General features: G+C 35.3%; 1 protein-coding gene across 1 annotated transcript in view; it reads left to right on the top strand.

Moving 5' to 3' along the window:
• ENTPD2 (ectonucleoside triphosphate diphosphohydrolase 2) overlaps positions 1-21,150 on the top strand; it is a 1,039,348-nt gene that overhangs the window by 683,450 nt on the left and 334,748 nt on the right. The window contains exon 4 of the mRNA XM_044058390.1: positions 17,729-17,888. Coding sequence (XP_043914325.1) covers positions 17,729-17,888 — 160 coding nt within the window. The remainder of the gene's footprint in view (positions 1-17,728; positions 17,889-21,150) is intronic.

Here is a 21,150-nt window from a genome sequence, read left to right as displayed (position 1 = left end):
ATTGTAAACATGTAAATATGTAAGTTTGAAAACAGTATTGTAAATAATGCTTTAAATAAAGAACCCTTAATCTTTTCAGTAAGTACCAAGGAAACTTTTACATCAGTCTGAACTTTCACCAGTTCAAACAACTGGGATCTTAGTTTAATGTCTCATCCAAAGGACTATGGGTCTACGTTGAATGATCGAAATTACAAAACTTTGAACTCATATGGTCGGGACCATATGATCAAGGTTTTGTAATCTCGAACATTTAAAAATAGAAAAAAAAAACAAAAACAAATTAAAACACATATATCCAGGGGAGGAAAGCCCCCCTGCACCCCCACATCCCCGCTATTAAAATGTACCAACTCTGAGAATGTACTACAGTGAGGAAAAGGGAATATTCCCGTTCCACACTGTACAGAGATCTCCATTTAAATGTTTGAAGTTTTAGAACTTCTGTCATATTGTTTCGGCCATATGAAATTTGAAGTTCTAAACTTCGATCATTTTATGGTCAAATTTCAAACTAGGCATCTTTGATGATATCCAGTAAGTTTGTGTGGTTAAAGTCACTTTTATAAAATCCTGGTTTGCATATAGCTTCTTAAATCTTTTCATATCATTATAGCACATCGAATTTCTGCAGATAACCCATGCATGGGTCAGCATAATACTTGGACTAATTTTTCATTCCATAATCTTCTGTTTTGACAAGTAATTCCCTTATGTGTTTCCATTCTTGTATTTTCTTCACACATTCCAGTATTTTACACCATTCCAGATGTTTTATCTCTTTACCTGCTCATTTTCCCCAGATTTCTACATGTTTCAGATTTAACAACTGAACAGCTATATTTGTCTTTCATACTTCATCATGTATTGGTGTTAAATGTACTTCAGGATTTAGACTTACACCATTATTTACAGCTCAGTTATACATAATCCCTCTCTTAATTTGATATAGTTTAACCCCCCCCCCCCCATGATCACAGTGAATGTCTGCAACAACGTCTGCATTCCACTCGGAAAGGTAATTTACTCAGCATCACTGTATTTGTCAGATAAATGTTTCCTGAATGTCTATTTAAACAACTGCCAGAGTTTCTCAGTGTTCTGCATCTTTTATTGTAAGTCATCCTAGTGCTTTTTTTTTACAGCTTCATATTTTGAAAAATCTATTCCAGGTGTTCTGACTTCTGCTTTAGAGAAATATTCTCACCTTCTTAGTAATTTCACCATTTTTTTTTTTTGCTTTTTTCTTTGTTGATAGCCAAATCCACTTGCTTTACTTGCATCCACATTTCTTTCATTACTTCTGCCAACCAATGTACATTCCATACAATCCATATCTTGTCTGCATAAGATGATTATAGGCACTTTTACCACAGTTTTTTATACATAGTTATCTGCTTACAGCTTCTTGCAAATATTCTCTGCCACATCATTCACTAATAATATATGTTGGACTCCCTACCTGATACCTTTCTGTATTTATTACTTTGCTTAAACCATCATTAACAGTCACTGTCAAAGTATTTTTAATATAAGCTTGAAAAATTATATTGAGCTCTGCTCTGCTTGCTGCTTACTTGGTGGATTTGAAGTCTTCTTAAAACACACAGTCTTGCTGTGTTGTTTACTGCTGAATCAGAGACACATCATGACTCCATCTGTAGTCTGTTTAAAGCGCCAAGCCTTTTAAATTGCACACTGATAAAGAAATATATTTTGCAGCTATAAGCACAGTTACAGATAACTTATTTTATAACAAACCACACGTAGTCTGTCAGATTTGTAGCATATATTTACAAAGTTTTCCTTCATTACAGATATGAATGATGACTTCTACAAAATACCTCTCTCTGTCCTTCTCTCACATAACTGAATTACTACAATTGCTAAATACAAAGCTAGTCATGCACACATTTCCTGGGAAGTCACATAATGTCTGTTTTTAGACTTTTCTATTGTCCTTTTGTGATTTAAGCACTTTTGCTGATGTGAGGATGCCATTCTGAAAGGAAACATCTGTATAAGCTGTTCCTACTGGAAAAACATCACGTATTGCTGAATTTATAAAAAGGATGTCTGTTAATAGATATTTGTTCTGCAAACATGAGAAAATCATATAATCCTTGCTTTTCAATATTGCTTTGTTAGGCTTTTCTTTTTGATGCTGTGAAGAGAAGCCTGTCTGTTATACATATAGTATGAATGCACATTTTACATTGCTAAACTCTATACATATATTCAAGCAAACTTTTTATTCTATGCTTTATCTTTCAGCATATTTATATTCATAATATCTAACAATTCCCTCTGTTTTTAAACATACTCAAAACATTCTATATAAAAACACATTATTTTTATATAAAACCTTTAGTCTTTTTGATACAAGTCAAAATGCAATTTTACATAGTTAATACAATGAAAACATGTATTACTACCAAACCTGAATGTATTTAACAACTTTTTCTTTTGCAGACCATTCTGTGAAAATATTTTATCAGTTATGACCTGTGTCTGTTTTAATTTTACTTGATTAATTTATTCTTTTGCAATCACAGAATTTAGTTTATGACTTAGAATTGTTTCATTAACTCTTTGCAACTGTTGAATTAACTATAAGAGACAATAACTATGTGCTACTGCAAGCATTTATACACTACTGAAAATATACAGTTTCAATGTCATTTTAACCATAACATTGTGATCATGTCTTTGAACTGCTCATTAACATCTTGGTTGAATACTGAACTGGGCTTAGATAATAAATATTTGAAAGCAATTATTTTACTGGGGTAAAACCAGTGATATTACAACTTGACAAATTAGTTTTGAACTTATTACAATGTATCCTGATCAGTATGTATTTACACAGACTGTTTGCTATTTATGCATTTTAATCTAGTAGGTACCCTGGACCCATTGTTTTCTTTAAATATGTTTTTTTCACACATATTCATTACTAGACATTAATTTCATTTGTACTGAATTTTTCTGCATTTGTACATACAAAGACTATCATTTGTACTGAAATGTTCTACATTTGTACATACAAAGACTGTAAAGTACATTTAGTCTAATCTTACAAATTTAATAACATTAATATTAAGCAAAATCTTGGAAAATGTTTATGTCTCTTTAGAAATATCTAGTGGAACTGATACCATATCCATATGTCCTGTTATTTTAAACTACATACTCAGCAATTAAAAATATTCATGCTTTTTTATACCAACATTGTTTTGCCAAAAACATATTAAAAATAGTGACCATTCTTGCTATTGGAAACATTTATGCATTTTGCATATCTTTATTCTCTCTTGTATAGCTTTAATAAAGCAATTTTAAATCATCTCTTGTTTTTTTAAACCATCTCTTGTATAGCTTTACAATTTAACAGGTTGTAAATACAATTTAATTCTAAACAATACAATAATAACCATTATGATAGCTATTAACAACTTGTAAAATATCTCACCCTGTCAGGTTTAATCCAGTTTACCAGTATTTCTAATACACTAATACCTGTTCTTTCCTCTCCCTAAAAGAGTATTGTCAAGAAGGAATGAGATATTTTTTCCTGTAGCTTTATTTTAGAACCTTGTTATTTATTTATGTGTAGCTTTATTTCAGACCCTTGTTGTTTATTTTTTCTGTAGCTTTATTTCAGACCCTTGTTTATTTTTTCTGTAGCTTTATTTCAGACCCTTGTGCAGTACTGCTTATACAGTCAGTGTAAAACTGAGAAAGTGCCCTTCCCCCTTATACAGTCAGTGTAAAACTGAGAAAGTGCCCCTCCCCCTGTAGTACTTCAGCACTGTTTACCTGCCCTATGCTGTGAGAATAGAATGTATGTCAGCCCAACACTTTGGTTATACATTTATTTTATTAGGTTTCTAAATAAAGCTTTCACTGTATATTACCTCTAGTAGGTATTTACACCCTCCTGCACAACTGATTTGAACTGTATGTATACTATAGCCCATTTGCTGGCTGTACTTGATGCAACTGAGGTTTTTTTTTTGTCCTTTTAACATTTACTTGCAAACAGATTATAAGTGACATCTATGCACAATTGTGACATTTTATGACAATTACTAAATAGTGTTGCTTGTAAACATTTTAACAAGTATTTTTTAATAACAATGATGCTTTAGAAAAACTCAAGCTACTTGCCTGGCAATCAGTCTTGTTGTTTATCTTATCTTTCCAGCATTTCCTGTAACTATTCATTCAGTCTAGGAAGGTCTGAGCTCACATTTTATACTCTATAAACTATAATTAATTCTTTTGGCATTTTTCCTTTAATGTGATTGTGATTTGCATAACTATGCATTTATACTACATAAATTGACATCATTTTACAATTACCTTACATGGATTTCAGTATTTTTTATTTATTTATCTATTTAACTGTCCTGCCATTAATTTTACAAAAACTGCTTGACTAATACCATCTGATTTTATTTATTTTTAAAATTCAGAACTTTAACTGTTTGGTTTTACTATACAATTATAACATATGTTTATTTATATTTGCTGTTGTCTGCCTTTTGCTTTTGTGCATTGTAAACAAATGTACTCTTGATGTAAAGAACACACATGCATGTCTGTCTTGTATATGTATATCTTTATACAAGCATGTCATGTCCCTACCATCCTAGCATGCATGCTTAACCATTTTCAAAACATAAACATATTATAAAATATACTTCTTTTGCACAGATTAACTGTGTATGCAGGAATTTTTTAGTCTTTGTCGGTTCAGCTAATTTATTTCCTTTATCCTGCAACTGCTGTTGAATAGTTTCCTGTAATATTGTATGGTCTTTCTGACATTCTTTAGTAAGCTGTTCTGCTGAATTTGAAACTCCTATGCACTTTTGAAAAGATGTGTGTATAACTTGTCTAAGCTTCCTGAACTCATTGTGTCTGTCTTTCAGAAGTTTATTACATTTCTTTGTAACAAAATGTACTAGAGTTTCTATCAGTATCTGATTTGACTGTTGTTGCAACTCTGAAATAAACCTTTTACATCTGGTGACAGAACATAACTGTCTAACATTTGAATATAATGTCAACATATTAACTTTTCTTGGTTCTTTACCTTTACAATTTTTGTCTGTACAGTCTAACCTTTGGATAATGTCATGCACTGTATTTTTATGACATTGTACACACAATAAACATTTTTATACCACACATGATTTTATTTCAGATACCAGTCAAATATTATAATCCATTTGTATAATGCCTTACTATCAAATTGCAATCCATTTGCATAATGCCTTACTATTAACTTGCCCTAATAAGGTTTTACATTTGCTGATATGCTGTATATACATTTATCCTGTTATTATTATTACCTCTATGGCATTCATACTGTATGTAACACAGAATAATTTTCTTACCAGTCAACAGACAGGCAGATGGCCAAGCTGCTTTACTATAGATGGTTGAAAAGTTTCTGTAGTCACTTGTGAAGTTGGTACAGCAAAACTGGCAGATTCAGTCTTACAACTTTGTCTTGTACCTTTTCTGGAGAATTTATGGAACTGCTCCACCTTCCTGCAATGCAGTCTCACCGGATTTAGACGTCTATTAAACTGTATTGCTACAAACTGTTGAAAACTGTAGAAATCTGAAGTACTTCACATAAACGTTACTGTGCTTTTACAGGAGTGACATTACCCATTCACTCCCCCTGTTTTTGGATACAGGCTAGGAACGTTGTCAAAGGATCACCATTGAAAAATTATATTGAGCTCTGTTCTGCTTGCTGCTTACTTGGTGGATTTGAAGTCTTCTTAAAACACACAGTCTTGCTGTGCTGTTTACTGCTGAATCAGAGACACATCATGACTCCATCTGTAGTCTGTTTAAAGCGCCAAGCCTTTTAAATTGCACACTGATAAAGAAATATATTTTGCAGCTATAAGCACAGTTACAGATAACTTATTTTATAACAAACCACACGTAGTATGTCAGATTTGTAGCATATATTTACAAAGTTTTCCTTCATTACCGATATGAATGATGACTTCTACAAAATACCTCTCTCTGTCCTTCTCTCACATAACTGAATTACTACAATTGCTAAATACAAAGCTAGTCATGCACACATTTCCTGGGAAGTCACATAATGTCTGTTTTTAGACTTTTCTATTGTCCTTTTGTGATTTAAGCACTTTTGCTGATGTGAGGATGCCATTCTTAAAGGAAACATCTGTATAAGCTGTTCCTACTGGAAAAACATCACGTATTGCTGAATTTATAAAAAAGGATGTCTGTTAATAGATATTTGTTCTGAAAACATGAGAAAATCATATAATCCTTGCTTTCCAATATTGCTTTGTTAGGCTTTTCTTTTTGATGCTGTGAAGAGAAGCCTGTCTGTTATACATATAGTATGAATGCACATTTTACATTGCTAAACTCTATACATATATTCAAGCAAACTTTTTATTCTATGCTTTATCTTTCAGCATATTTATATTCATAATATCTAACAAAGCTGATTTTAAGAAATCTGTTATTTCACTTGTATGTAACATTTATTATAATTGTACAGGAACATTATCAAATGCCTTAGTAACATCACATCTTACCATCCTGAAATCCTTTCATTCATAGGTGTGTACTAGGCTAATGGCACTGGAGTCTTTACAAGCCTAGCCCATAGGATTAGCCTGGTATCATGCCACCCGACCTTAGTTCCCAGTGCCTCTGTCGAGTAGAGCCACTGGAGTGATCCCCAGGGTGAATTTTCTATTTCCCCATCCAATCATCAAGATTTCTCTTGAAAAAGGTCAGTGAAGTGCTCAGCTTGACATGTATGGGAAGTCTATTCCATAGCATGTGCAGTGTCCGGGTTGAGAACCTGTCCCTCCAGCCTATTCTGTTGATTGTGGTAATGAGGTTGAGGGCTCTGGTGCATGTGGTGCGGAGGGATTGGGATTTCTTTAGATGTAGCATTTCTAACAGAGCTGGGTCAGACATGGCTTTGTAAGTCAAGCAGAGATCACCTCCACGTAGGTGATATGAGAAAGAGAATAGTTATAGTTTTTTGAGTCTGTCCATATAGGACAAGTGTTTAAGGCCTAGGATCCTCTTTATAAGGTACTTTTGTAGCCTCTCCAGTTGTTGCAAGGTGTCTAGTGAGGTACATGCCAAATGGTGCATTGTACTTGATGACTGGCTAATGAGGAAAGAGTTGAGGGAGGCAATGACCTCTTTCTTCCTGGATGCAAAACCCTTAGTAATGTGATATGCCCCATACATGGACTTTCTGACCACAGTGGCAGTGTGATGGTCAAAAGAGAGGTTGCTGTCAATCTGTGTTCCCAGATCTCTTATAGTACCTTCTGTGTTCAGTGGACTACCATCGATGTGGTAATTCATGGGAGCTGGGTTTTTCCCAAAGGGGATGACGACACATTTTTTTGGCATTGACCTTAAGGCCACGGTTCTGACACTAGTCGTTGGTCTCAGTGACTCGTTTCTGTAGGATGTCAACATCATTTGGGGAGTTAATAATAGCTCCCAACTTGCAATTGTCTGCAAACTTTGTCAGCCAGAATCCATTTGTGTTGGCCTGGACTTCAGAGAAGTAGATACCAAACAGGAGAGGACCCAGGACCGAACCCTGTGGGACTCCATGCATGACTGGTTGGCAGTCTGACTTGGAGTCAGCTACTTTCACACTGCGGGTTCTATCTGTGAGCCAGTTTGCAACCCACCTAGTGATATAGGGGTTGATGCCTAGCTTAGTGAGTTTTTCTATGATTCCTGCATGGGGAATGGTATCAAAGGCCTTGCCCAGATCAAGGTAGGTTGTATGAACTACCTTGCATTCATCCACAGCTCTGGTGACTGACTCAAAGAAGTTGACCAGGTTGAGCAGGCATGATCAACCCTTCACAAAACCAAACTGTGTGGTATCCATACAAGATGCAATGCATTGTTTCCTTTAATAAAATCAGCATTTCTGTAACCACCTTGCTCATATTTCTGCTCACATCTTTACTCAGACATTTTTGAACTGCTAGCATAATTTTCATAATGATTTTATAATCTGTGATATTTAATCTGTGGTATTTAATGTCAAGTCTCCACCTTTGTAAGTCTGGCTTGTCTCAACATTTAACAAATGAGCTTAATCAGACCTTCACAAATACTGTCAGACCTGAAGCTTTTATCTTTCCATTTATTCAGTTTGTGCACAGTTTTTATTCTCTTCTTTACTTTTTTTTATAAAATTTATAATCTAAATCATCTGGATCTTGTAATGTTTCCACATTAGTTTCTTTCATTAGTACTTGATTTTCTTCATCAACTTTAACTGCCCTGTATATATTATCCCTTTCTTCTCCTCATGTATACAATTTATATATTTTTACTTCCTGTATTGTATTCTTTTGTCTTCTCATTTTACCACCCTCTGGCAAAATACCATGTAACAGCATTTCTTGTTTTAGTCTTTCCTAAAATGACACTTCTTCTTTTCAGCCTTGTAGCAAATAGTACTGCATCCTTAACAGCCTTTCAGTCCTACTCCCATACTCATCTTAAATCTCTATTTCCTTAAATAGTCAGCATCTCCATGTTTCATTAAACATTTCCTTTAGTTTTTTAAACTATTCTTTCCTTTTTTTATGCAACGTCTTTCTATTTCTATATATACTTATTTGTATTTTGTTTGTATGTAGTGTACCACTCTATCCATGTGTTATATCATTGTTTCTGATCTTCATACAAACTTAATGATAGCTTGATATATCTCCTTTTCACTTATATTTTGACCTTTATGTTTTTAATACCTTTGCCTAGTTTTATGACCTCGAACTTCACTCCTACTGCAACCCATGTCACTTGGTGATATAAAAATTCTACTGGCAATATACCCCTTGTCGACTCCCCTAAAATGTCAGAAAGTCATATAGACAATTTCATTATTTTTTATATCTTTTACATTAGATGGCAAGTATACATCCTGTTTCTCTGTTAATAGCCTAACAATTTTCAGCATTTCCTAAACTTGATCTTATCTGTTCCTAAATCTCCTTTCTGTTTTCTAAGGTTTCAGTCTCTCTTCCTTCATAACTATTTTCACATTTCTGATGACATAGTTTAATTTCCTCTAAGCACTTTCTCCCTTTTTCTTTATACCTGTGTATGCATATATAATTGTCATAAAGGAACTTTAATTCTTATGTGTATTATCAAAACTCTTCCTGTCATTACTACTTATTATATGATCTAAAAGTGTAATAGCAGAATGCTAAAATAAAACTGCAATACCTGAACATAACTCCATCCCAAAGTCCTATATAACATTGGTTTTCCATAATAACTTTAAAGTGCTGCCTTTCTTGCTATATAATTACTTAAAATATAGCAACCAAATGACCACTGCATTTTTTTCACTCTATTGGAAAACAAGTAATCATCTGACGTTATTTTACGAACTATTAGCAATTAAAGGCACAAACTCTAAACTAACTTTTTCCCATTTTTAACGTTTGGGTTCTTTAATCTTTCCATGTCTGTCTTTTTCTAAGCTAAATGTCTTCCCTTGTATAACACAACCATTGTCTTCTATTTAGAATACTTCAGATTTACTTTTCATGGAAGTATTGTCTTTCTGTTCAGCATTCCCTATGTTCTTTTCAATAAATACCTGTGCATTTTTGTTCCAGCATCTCTTTCCTCTTGTAGTTCCACATCGTCGTCTTCCATTAAGTTTTCCATTTCACCACATTATCAACATATATGTTTACGCTCTCACTTGATTCATCGCCATCTAAATTTTCTTCATGATCTGTCCTATAAAGCCCTACCTTATGAAATTTATAACAATTAATTGTTGTACATCTTCACTGACTGTCCCTTTCTTCACATTTTGAGTATCTCCTTTTTATCACATTTATTGATTAAATGTCCATCTGATACACAGGGTGAAAAATATTTTAAGTTGCCCCTGTAGCTGCCTTTATTTCCCCCACAGAAGTAAATCTAGACAAAGGCTGATTTTCATTCGTTTAATTGCAGTCTGACCATACATGCCCATATCCAGCCATATGTTTGCTGGATAAAAAAAAAAGTCATTCCATGGATTCTCACTTTACTTGATAAAGTTAAAGGCCATCAAAAAAAAACCCATTGTGAAGGCTGTCTTAAATTGTCACAAAAAACATTTTTTACCAGGTAGATCAGCACACTTGCTTCTAGAACCTATGTCTCTAATAGTGTAAGCATACTGTAACATTTATATTCTGCATCAAGGTGCAAGTCCTTTTTGCATTTTCTATGTTTACCGTGATATGTTCTCACAATATTGTGCACCACTTGGTTACTGTGTTTTACAACTGCAGCATATGAATAAATGCTTTCTCTGTGCTTTATATCCATCTGAGACTGTAAATTCATATCTGCTCCCACAGTGACACTTTCAAAGTCACCTGACACAAGATTGTCCAGAAAAAGCTGTGCAGCCACCTCTGTTTCTTCTTTGTTGCTAACGCTGTCTGCTAACTTATCTATCATGTCTGGCCAGGACAAGATCGAATCATCTGTGGGTAAATCCTGCCACAGCACATCTTACAGTATCTGATCTGGTAAACTGCTTGAATGGAAATGCAGTACTTGAACAGTCTCCTTATTCGTTCCTTTACTCCAGACATTGCCTGCGTTTTTATTCAAACACAGCTCCTGCTCATCTGCCACTACACTGGCACTTTCAGCAGCTTCCATGCCACTTTCTCATTTCCCTGCTGTACTGGTACTCCTCAGAGCAACCTTTGCCCAGGAAGCAGCAGCCTAAGGAAAAGAGTAGCAGACCTTCTCCATTTCCTTAGCCAGATTTGTACTAGTTCATATAAGTGTCATCTCAGGTCTCCCCTGAAAATAGTTCACAGAACTACATTTAAAAAGAAATTAAATAAGAGTTGCTTGCATTCATTTTAGCTGTAAAGAAAATTATGGGACATTTCTGGGTGGTGTGAGATAATATTGTAATAATGTGGTACATAAACAAGCAGGATGGCACCAGTTTGGCAGTTGGCAGGGAGTGTTGTGACTGTGGTCTGTAGTTCCTATTGTACAGAGTTTGATTCCCTCAGCCCTCATTTGGTTAGTGTGTGACCTTAATTAAGTCACTTAACCAGACATTGCCCCAGAGACTTTCCTGAAAAGAGAGTCTGTGTCCATTGGCCCTACAGTTAACAAGTTGATATTATTGTATAGAATGGCAGTAGATCTTTGGGACTTGTCCTAATCCCTCAGTATTCGTCTGATAGCAGTATATGTCATGGGGATTAAAAAATGTTCAATCTGACAGATTAAGTCACATAGTAGGAATGGTTAAAAGTAAAAATGATCCCAGTGATCTTTTCGATATTACTTTTGCGTAAGGAGAACCCATAGTGTGGGCCTAATCTACAAGCACATGCCTATTGCCAAAGTTCTGAAGTAGAAGTCGGAACATGTTGCTTGAAGCCTTTGGTATCACATTTGCCCTGCAGTATATAATCTGCCTTTTCTCTCATTTCAAGATTGTTATCAAAAGCAGGGAAGAGTAGTTCAGTCCTGATAGTGTCAAGTTGGACATGGTTAGCTTGATTTTGTTTTCTAGTACATTATGAGGAGATGTTTCTGACATTATTTCTCAAGGGCAACTTGTTGCTGTAACATTACGGCAGAGTCTATATTTCCTTCTTTGTGGTTGTTGCTTGACAATGCAGTTAGTTACTGAGGGTGTAGTTCATAAAATGGATTTGTTTTCTTCTGAGGTTAAACCACAAACCAGCGATGATGAGGCAAAACTCACATTAATAACGATCAAATTGCCTCTAAGAATTGCAGAGTAAGCATGAAGTTACACTGTTATTAAATCAGTTTGATTGTTATCAGTGTGTTTTTGCCTCATCACTGCTGGTTTGCAGTTTAAGCTGTATTTGCAGTTGGTATGTTATCCCAGGGGTCACAAGATTTATTTAGTTCCAATACGGACTTTGGGACTATTGACAGTGTAACTGGTTTGATACTTTTTGGTTCCACAAAGCCTTTAAGTTCCATGGGTGATTTCACCATGCTAATTCATCTTTATTCTCAAAATTTAGAAAGATTTAGCGCACTGCAACTTTCAGATTCTATATCTACCAGAAATGCACAGCAGGATGCTGTGGATGCATCGCATGGTGAGAGAACATCCAATGTCCTTGATTTTGGCAATGTTAATAAAGCTTCCGACAGCCCTGGTTCTTCAAACAGATCAGTTACTGCTGTTTCAAACTATTTTTTCAATAACGGAACAGTTAAGATCTTTTAATAGTGGATTTCAAATTTGGAAAGATAGGTTTAATATTGTTGCAGGCTTGGACTCAAACGATATGGCTGCTGAGTATAATTTTGATAAATGTAATTCTAATTTTCAAGGCAATAGAGAATCTAGGACTAATGTAATTAATTCTAATCTGAGTTTAATGTTAAGGATTGGTTGGTTTGCCAACCAGCCTTTCAGGAACAATATTCATTTAATGAGTCCAAAGAACAAGGAACTTTGATACAACAGTTTTTTTGATTTGGAAACACTGGTACTTAATTTTCGCAAGCTGCAGTTGGACATTGCTTACTTTGATATTTGTCTACAATGAGGGCATTTGCCCCTTGGATTACATATGACAAAGCTCCCTAATGGAGTGACATATGGGTTGGAATTCAATCTTGAACTTGTGGCAATGTCAAACCCATATGGTTTTGAACTGGTTAATATTTTAATGAAGGACAATGAAAGGAAAATGGTGGCTTTATTTCATCAAATTAGCAAGTTAGATACTAGTATTAAATCAGACTTACTTGAATAGTATTTTTCTGCTTATTCTAACTTTTGTGAATGTAGATTATCAAATTATTAACAAGTCTAAAAAAATGGGAAAAAAATTAAAAAGAAATTATAAGGCTTATAAAAAAACATCTTGCTTGTATGTTACCCAAGTCTAAGGTTATAAGTCATGGGGATATTGGGAGAGGTGATGTTTTTTCTGATTCCTCAGTCCCCCTCTGTTATTTTGGAAAGTGAAACAATCCCCATCAACAAGAATATTTATCTCTCAATTTGGACCCTTTAGAATCCCCCCATGCTATTTGGAAAGACTAACAAGCAGAGAACAGGGTAACAGTATAAAGTACAGGAAGCACACCTTAACAGCATGAGCTCCCTAGGCAGTAAATGAGGGAGGCCGTGAAATGTTCGGGGACAAACTTGGGGGGTGACCCAGGAAGTGGTAGTTTTAATAGCTGCAGGTGACATAATTGAACAGACAATTATGCTTCATGGTTTTTGGTATTTTTAAGTATTCAAACATGCATGTTACAGATGTGCATTTTAAATTGTTTGAAAGAGGATTCACTTTTGTTCCCTGTCTAAAGTTTGATGCTGGTGATTGTCTACTAGAATTTAAACTATTAACTAGGAAGCAGAATTTGGCAATATTTTATGGTGATGCTGAAGTGCCTAATAACTTTCCTTTAAAAAAAAGCACTGTGGTTCCACCCAGATACCCACTTGTGAGTTTATTTGAAAAATTCTGTGAAAGTGATGTACATTAGTTGAGGCATGATTCCTTTCATTGTGATGGTTACAATTTAAGTCATAATGAGAATTGTTGTACACCATGAGGGCTGACACTGCTTCAAAAATAATGAAACCAGAGGAAGGGGAGTATTGTTGATGGATTCCAATGAGTACTCCAGTAAGATGCTAGAACTAATACTTGATATTAATAAGTATGTTTCAGTTTCTATAAATCAGTGTCGCTTATCATAGGATAGATATGAATCTGGAAGAATTCCTTTCAAATAACTGCATTTCTCAGGCTACCTTTAAGTTTTTGCAAACCATCCAATGAGACATATTGTTTCAGCTAGATGTTCTAAGACTTCTCCATTGACTGTTTATATTGACTGTATGGTGAAACAGTTTGTTCTTGATTTTTTTATATGTTCTCCAGGATTCTTGGGACTTTTGAGGTGTTTCACCCCCTGACATGTTTGATGAGGAGGTGTTATTTGAATGCATAGATGTTATTGTTTGGTTATATTCTCCCTTTCAGAAGATTTAGATTATTTCTTTGAGGCACTACTGCACTGTGAGTTCTTGACAGCAGAGGTTATTGTTTTGATGAATTTTATGGAATATGTATTGAACAAGAATTTTGTTTTACTTTGAAGGGCAGTGTTACAAACAGATAAATGGGGTGTTTATGGGTTCAGATTGTGCCCCAATATACTCTTAACTTAGCATGGGAGCAGAAATTTATATTTAAGTTCCAGTATGGGGATGCTGGTCTCTTTACATGCAATATTAAGATGATGATATTTATTTTATGGAGGGACACCCACGAAAAATTACATGAGTTTATTCAATATATTGATTTTGTTATATCATACTGGAGTTTTATACACGCCATTTCTAGTGATTCATTTAACTACTTAGATGTTACCCATCTGTAAGATGAATGGCAAATTTGAATCGACAGTATACAGAAAGCCCACTTTCTCGAATGTATATTTGCATTTTTGGTGTAACCATCCTTTATTTCAAAAGAGGTCCCTAGTTAAGGGTCAATTTGTTAGAATTTCAAGAAAGATCACAGATGATGCTGTATTTGCAATAGAGTGCAAGAAGTTATCTATAATATTTTTAGAGAGATACTACCCTGATGATTTTGTAGAAAAACTCAAATCAAAAGTGTTAGTACTTAGGCACATTACATCTAACTCTATCTTGGGACTAATCATTTTGCGGGATGCTACTTCCTGCAATAGTGCAGTATTTAATAAAGGATTGTTTTTTAAATACCACTTTGAACACTTGGGTACAAAGAAGTTATTTTAAAGAACTGTCCTATATCTGACATTGACATCAGTGTTTTCAAAGTTATAGTGGATAGACCATTGCTTATTTTTGAGAGATAAAAACTGTTTTCAAAATCATGTTTCCAAGATGACAAGATTCCAGTGTGGAACTGTACTATTTCCAGATGATTCACTAATTCATATATGTTTCTTCAGTGACATGACTGGTAACCCCAGCAGGTTCTATCTAGGACCAATTTCTCAAGGAAGTGGCTGATTTGGTGGCATTTCCAAGTGGATCTCTTGCAGATGATATTTGAAAGGTAGTAGCAGTCAGCCAGACATATCCCAAACATTTTTGAAGCATTAAAAGGTGGAGTGTCTGTGGCCAGGAAAGGTTATGTCACATGAGCCATTCAGGGCGTACTGGAGAATGGAGTCCCCCTTTTTTTTGGATGCATGTCATACTGCTTTACCCAAAGGTAACAGAAATGGGGAGCATAACATAGTGAAGTAACTACAGTTAGTTGCTCACCATAACAACAGACATTTAGCTCCATCCTGTCTGTCCATTAGTCTAATTCCTCTCCATCATGAGTCTTCTGCATGTGTGTTGTTTCTCATAGTTATCGTCTTATAATGGGTGGATGAATAGTTATTGTCTCCCTGTCACTAGAATGACAGCAGTTAGTGCTAGTCTTGGAAATGATCAACATTAAAATGGAATTGCTAAATAAATGTACAAAGTCTTTAAACTTACTTTTATTTGGGGGGAATGGTTCAGTCACCCAACATCCTTGCCCTTTAATTTTGAGATTACTATACATTGGAGTATCAGAGTAAGGGGAATACTCTGCAGTATCCACATCCTTTGACATGGCAGTCAGTTTTTGTCATACTGTTCTGAGGATTGCATGTTTTGGTCCTCTTATTTGCAACATACACTCATGGTGGCTTGTCATATGTGTGTTGTGATTGGTGGATAGCCTGTCAGCTGCTCCATGTACCAAAAGGTAGACAGTGGAAGAGGCTACGGTATTACTGGGATGGCTTTATGATTAGTGTAGCATAGAAATATTGCAGAGATATGATTTGCAGAAAACAGGTATATGGCTGTACTATGAGCCTGAAAAAAAATATTTCTCCCTCTGTTATCTAGGAATGATGACAGACACTAACCTAGCTGTGATCTTCTAACCTATCTGAGAGCTTCTAAGTAGCTCAGGGTGGGTTCCTCCTGCAGTTTATGACCTGTAAGTTACAGTGTACGTGTCATATTAGGAGACCTTGCTAATGCGTGTTGAGAATAAATACAATTTTGCAGTTTAGATTAATTGGACTTGCTCCTGTGCCAATCCTGGCTGAGCTTACTCACTATATTTGTCTCATCCCCTTCATTCTAAATCGCACTTTGCAACCCTCTCCAGCCTCATAGTGCACTCCTTTCTTTTGTTTTTCCCACTAACTTCATTACTGCAGACCTTTCCTCTACCTCTCTTTTTCTTCACTACTCACCTAAGCTAGAGGCTTTGTATAATCTCCTTCTCTCCATCCTTCCTCCTTCTGTAACCATAATATGACCGCCATATCTCATATTCAGACATCTCTGTTTCCCCTCACTGTCTGTAATCATATAATCTCTTATATCTCTTAAAATATCTTACAACTGTCTCCGGACTCATTTATTACATACTTCTCTATGTAACAAATTATATGACTATTGAGGTTTTCCTCGCATTTTTTTTCCAACTCATTATGCTGTTTTTCATTGCACTTTAATGTGAAACATATGTTCAATGTTTTATTCTTATTACATTTTTTTCACACTTATGATTTGTAGTGTAACATGATACATTGTTTTTATTTAAAGTGTCTGTACTTGATTTTTGAAAGATTGTGGAGCTTTTCTCCCTGGGTCTCCACTGAAAATGGGCACTTTCTGGCCCATTCGGACTTTCCCTGTAAACAGATGTCAAATTAATAAATAAAAAATAAATAAAATATTGGCAGAAATCAAGCTGTATGATCACACTGAATGTCCGAGCTGGTGTGAGGTCATGTGACCTTCAGGTACTATTTTCTAAAGGGGAACAACACTGGAGACAAGAATGGCGTTGTCTAGTATGCACCATTATGTTGTGTGTGTCATACCTTTGCACTTAATGTACCGCTTTTTTTTAATTTTACTTATGATCAGTATAGTGATCATCTGTACAAGGAATACAGAGCGGCATACTGCACATAACACAAGTTCACATATTCTTTCTGCACTTTCCTCTGTTTGGTTCTGCTTCAAACCGTTCATTAAGCAACCTGATATCCTACAATGTTACCCCTTGAAGAGCATTCTTAAATGCCAGTTTTCCACTTGCATTTGCATTAGAGTTACTTTTGCATTAAATTTCACTTTAGAATCAAAAGCAATGCAATGGTGTTCTGAAACCAAGTTTCTTTCTTGAGAGCATAGCAGAGTTTACTTCTGATACTTACGATACTGACACAACTTACAAGTGCTAGCAGTAGAATACTAGCCTAGTACTTATTTTAAAGCTTGCTAGATGAAACCACCACAATGTGCTGCCTCTCTCACATGTGCTTCTGTGCTAATGTGATACTTTTTTCAAACAGAATCTTTACCACGTAGTACTGCCAAAAGAAAACTGATATGCAAAGCTTTTATATTTACATAAAAGTAGAATGGAAAAGACCTCTGCCAAGAGTGTTCTTCTGTAATATTAATAATATCTATTTGATGTCTGTCATCTACAGTATTCTGCCTTTTGTTTACATACTTCTGGGAAGGATTCCAATTTGTGGATTTTTTCCATCCATTTTTTGTTCTAATTTTTTTTTTATTTTTATTTGTGACTTTGTGTAGCATAACCAGCCCACAAGACTCAGAACTGGTCTTCAATGCTGTAAAAAGGACCATCAAATTATACCCTTTTGACTTTCGAGGTGCGAAGATCCTATCTGGTCAGGAAGAAGGCTTGTTTGGCTGGGTAACAGTCAACTATCTCTTGGAGAACTTTGTCAAGGTAGGGAAAACCATCCACATTTGTAATCTCATTTGCAATGTATTTTGCTTTAAAATGTGCAGACAGGTGCTCTGTGTGTTTTGTTAACCCTGCCTGTACGTGTGTTGGTTGTTTGCAGAGTTCGGGTATTGTGCATCTTATGACCACTACTTTCAAATTTCAAATGAGTGTATCGAACAGTGAAACATTATTATAAGTCATTACCTTTAATGATAGGATGTGAAAAGGGTAGTTGTGGAAGGGTACTTATGGAAATGAAATGAAAAAATAGTTTAAATTGAGAGCAGTATATGGATGGAGGGTCTTGTCACAGTAAATATTCTTTGCATTTCATTTGGTGGGGAAAGGAATTCATACTGGAATGATACGGTTGGGGATCGTATAGTGGAAAGGGGAATTGGGTATGGTTGTGTGACAGAAAGTTAGCCAGTTTCTGTTTTTTTCATGCAAATTAAACAGGTAGCTGCCCTCTACCCCTTAATTCTGTTGCATCTGTCAAGTACTGAATAACCACACTAGAGTTAGTTGTTTATAATCTGAACCTATGCTGAGAGTATGTTAGAAAGCCAGCACTTTGTGCTTTAGTTAAATGTCTGTCTCCTAAGAGACCACCTGTGCTTCGTTTATAACAGAATCTGGTCCTTAATGTCAAGGACAAACTAACTAGAATCCAGCTTAATGAAGTTCGCTCAGTGCTGACTCCAACAAAAGCTGTACTTTGTTTTGTTTTTTTTATTTTATTTTTTCATAACACAACAAATACTGTGGGGGTATTTGACCCATGACTGATGTGGACTTTCCCCAAGTTGCATCATTTCTGGCAAGGGGACAAACTCTAAGAAATGGCAGTTTGTTGCACTTACCCTCAATCAGTACCATGCCCAAAATATGTATACTGTTGATTCAAGTATATGAGAGGCAAGTAGACTATGGACAGTACAAATAGCAATCATGTATTCTACATATTTATTTGTTTACAGTTTTGTCTGACTCGTACTGTGTGAACTAGGATAATGCTGTGTCACACATGCTATGATGGTATCCAACATTCCCATAGTTCAGGCATCATGTTTACTGAATAACATGAACAGAAAAGAAACATTACATTTACGCAATCTTTCTGTACAGTCCATAATATAAGCACACTAACATATAATTGTTCATTGCATTCTATAAAAGGTGATTATTGACAAGTAATGTTGATAAGATTAAAATCTTCAGAATTTCATATGGTATTCAATATTGCCTTTGTCAATGTTGCCCGTCTTTGATAGGACAACAGGAATGGAAGGAAAGTTTTTTTTTTTAAAGTTGCTAGCAGTATAAAATTTAATTATTTTTTGATATTATTGTCTATGTTTATTTGCCTCCCTTAACAGATGGTAACATCTGTCAGTCACACCTGGAAATATAATTAGCCACTTAACTTATGTTATATTTACTGAGGAAATTCAAACACTTGTTCTGCTTTTGGTTGCTTAGCCTTAGGATAAACTTCTGCTTATGTCAGTCCTATGTCTGCATCATTAAATTTGTTTTGAAAAGGGTTCAGTTGCCAAGACAAAAGTAAACTTGTCTTTTCTTACCATTTTATATGGTTGAATTAAGAGCATGACGGTGCTTGTTGGCATGTTCTGTGTAGGGAGGAGGAGCTCCTGAATATTAGATATTTGCCAATGTGGCCTTTGTGCAGATGTTGCTATCATGCAAGCAGACGGGCAGTTGTAAGACATTCACTCTTGCTTTATTTTGGAGGAGGGTGTGAAGATTGGGGGAAGATGGGCGAAGGCTGCCAGCCTAGTCAAATAGAATTTGATGCATAATTCTATCATTTGTAAATATAAATGTAAAATACAGCCTTGTTTCTTAAATGAAAGAAAACAGTGGAAAATGTGAACTTCAAGATTGTAGCAACATTGTCATCTGCTGTAAGGAAAACTAAGCAAAGCATTTCATCTGTTCTTTTGAAGTTAAAATTATGTCTTGTATACCCTTTTGATCTAGATAATGGTGCCGAAGAGGCTAACTGAACGCATTCTTTCTATTGTCTTAACTTAAGGAATAATTGCTAGAGTGTACATGTGAAATGTCTTTTATTGTTGTAGTTTCCTGAGCAGGTGTTACATTGTTAAATAATGTAGCCTTTTGGCCTGGGAACTCCAGACTAAGTGTCAAAATTATGTAATGTGTATACTAGGAAAACCTAAGTGTCAAAATGATGTAATCTGGGAGGGCCCAACAGAGATGTTTGTTGGTGAGTTTAAAAACTATTGTTCAAAGAGAGACTGTAAGCATTTTGATCTAAATATCCAACTCTCAGCACTGCCTTATGCTGTCTTTATGTAAGTAGTATCTTAGAAGTAAGTATTTAAAAAAGAAAGACACATTTATTCAACTCCAGAACCTGTCTCTGCTATGTCCCTACTTAACTCTCCCCCCACAATCACATCGCTCTCAGTTGATCCTACCGACACTCTTGACTCTCCCTCATTGTACAGTAACAAAGAATTTTGTCCTGAGGAAAAAAAAAATAATTTATTTTTTCTTTCAATTATAATCTTCACATGTAGTTGTTTATTTCTATTGTTTGCTATTGTTGTTTGTAGTACTTGTTTTCTTACTGTAATTATATATTGTATTTTCTGGTGCTTTTCTCCTCGGGTCTCCACTGAAAAGGGGACAAAATCCCAGTTGGACTAACCCAGTTAACAAATGTCCATAAATAAATACAAATTTCTTGTACAAATAGCTAGGACTGTAAAGATTAGACTTAAGTGTTTTTCTGTTGTATCAGAACTTTTCCTACTGTATTTTTTTGTGATCTCTGAACTCTTGAGTGGCGCTGTGGTGTAGTAGTATTGTTTTGTGTTTTAATTATTTATTATTAAATATTTTGAAACCTTTTACCTGTGGCTGGTTTGTGTAGAGATAAGTAAGCTCTAGAGTGCATTGCATGCTTATAAGTGATCCTGTAATAAGCCCTTCCAATATGTCTTGATTGCTTAGTCACATTTACCAACTGGATAATAATATTGCACAGTAATAATTGGACACCCTTTTAAGGGCCTTTGGGTAGCTGCTAAGTGTTAGCTGGTGGTGGCAGTAATTACTACCATATAGTCTGGTGTAAAGGGACACAGCTGGAGAATCTGTGTCAGCCTTTCACAGGAGTGTCTGTGGAGTTGTATAAATACTTATCTCAAAGTGTGTGTGGTGTGTCAGCTACCTGGGCAGGGACACGAAGCACTGGTGGGACACAGAG

The sequence above is a fragment of the Protopterus annectens genome, chromosome 16.part0 (assembly GCF_019279795.1).
Source record: "Protopterus annectens isolate FY-2018-M chromosome 16.part0, PAN1.0, whole genome shotgun sequence".
Classification (NCBI taxonomy): Eukaryota; Metazoa; Chordata; order Ceratodontiformes; family Protopteridae; genus Protopterus; species Protopterus annectens.
The sequence above is the reverse complement of the archived record's forward strand: the minus strand, read 5'-3'. Positions and strand labels throughout refer to the sequence as shown.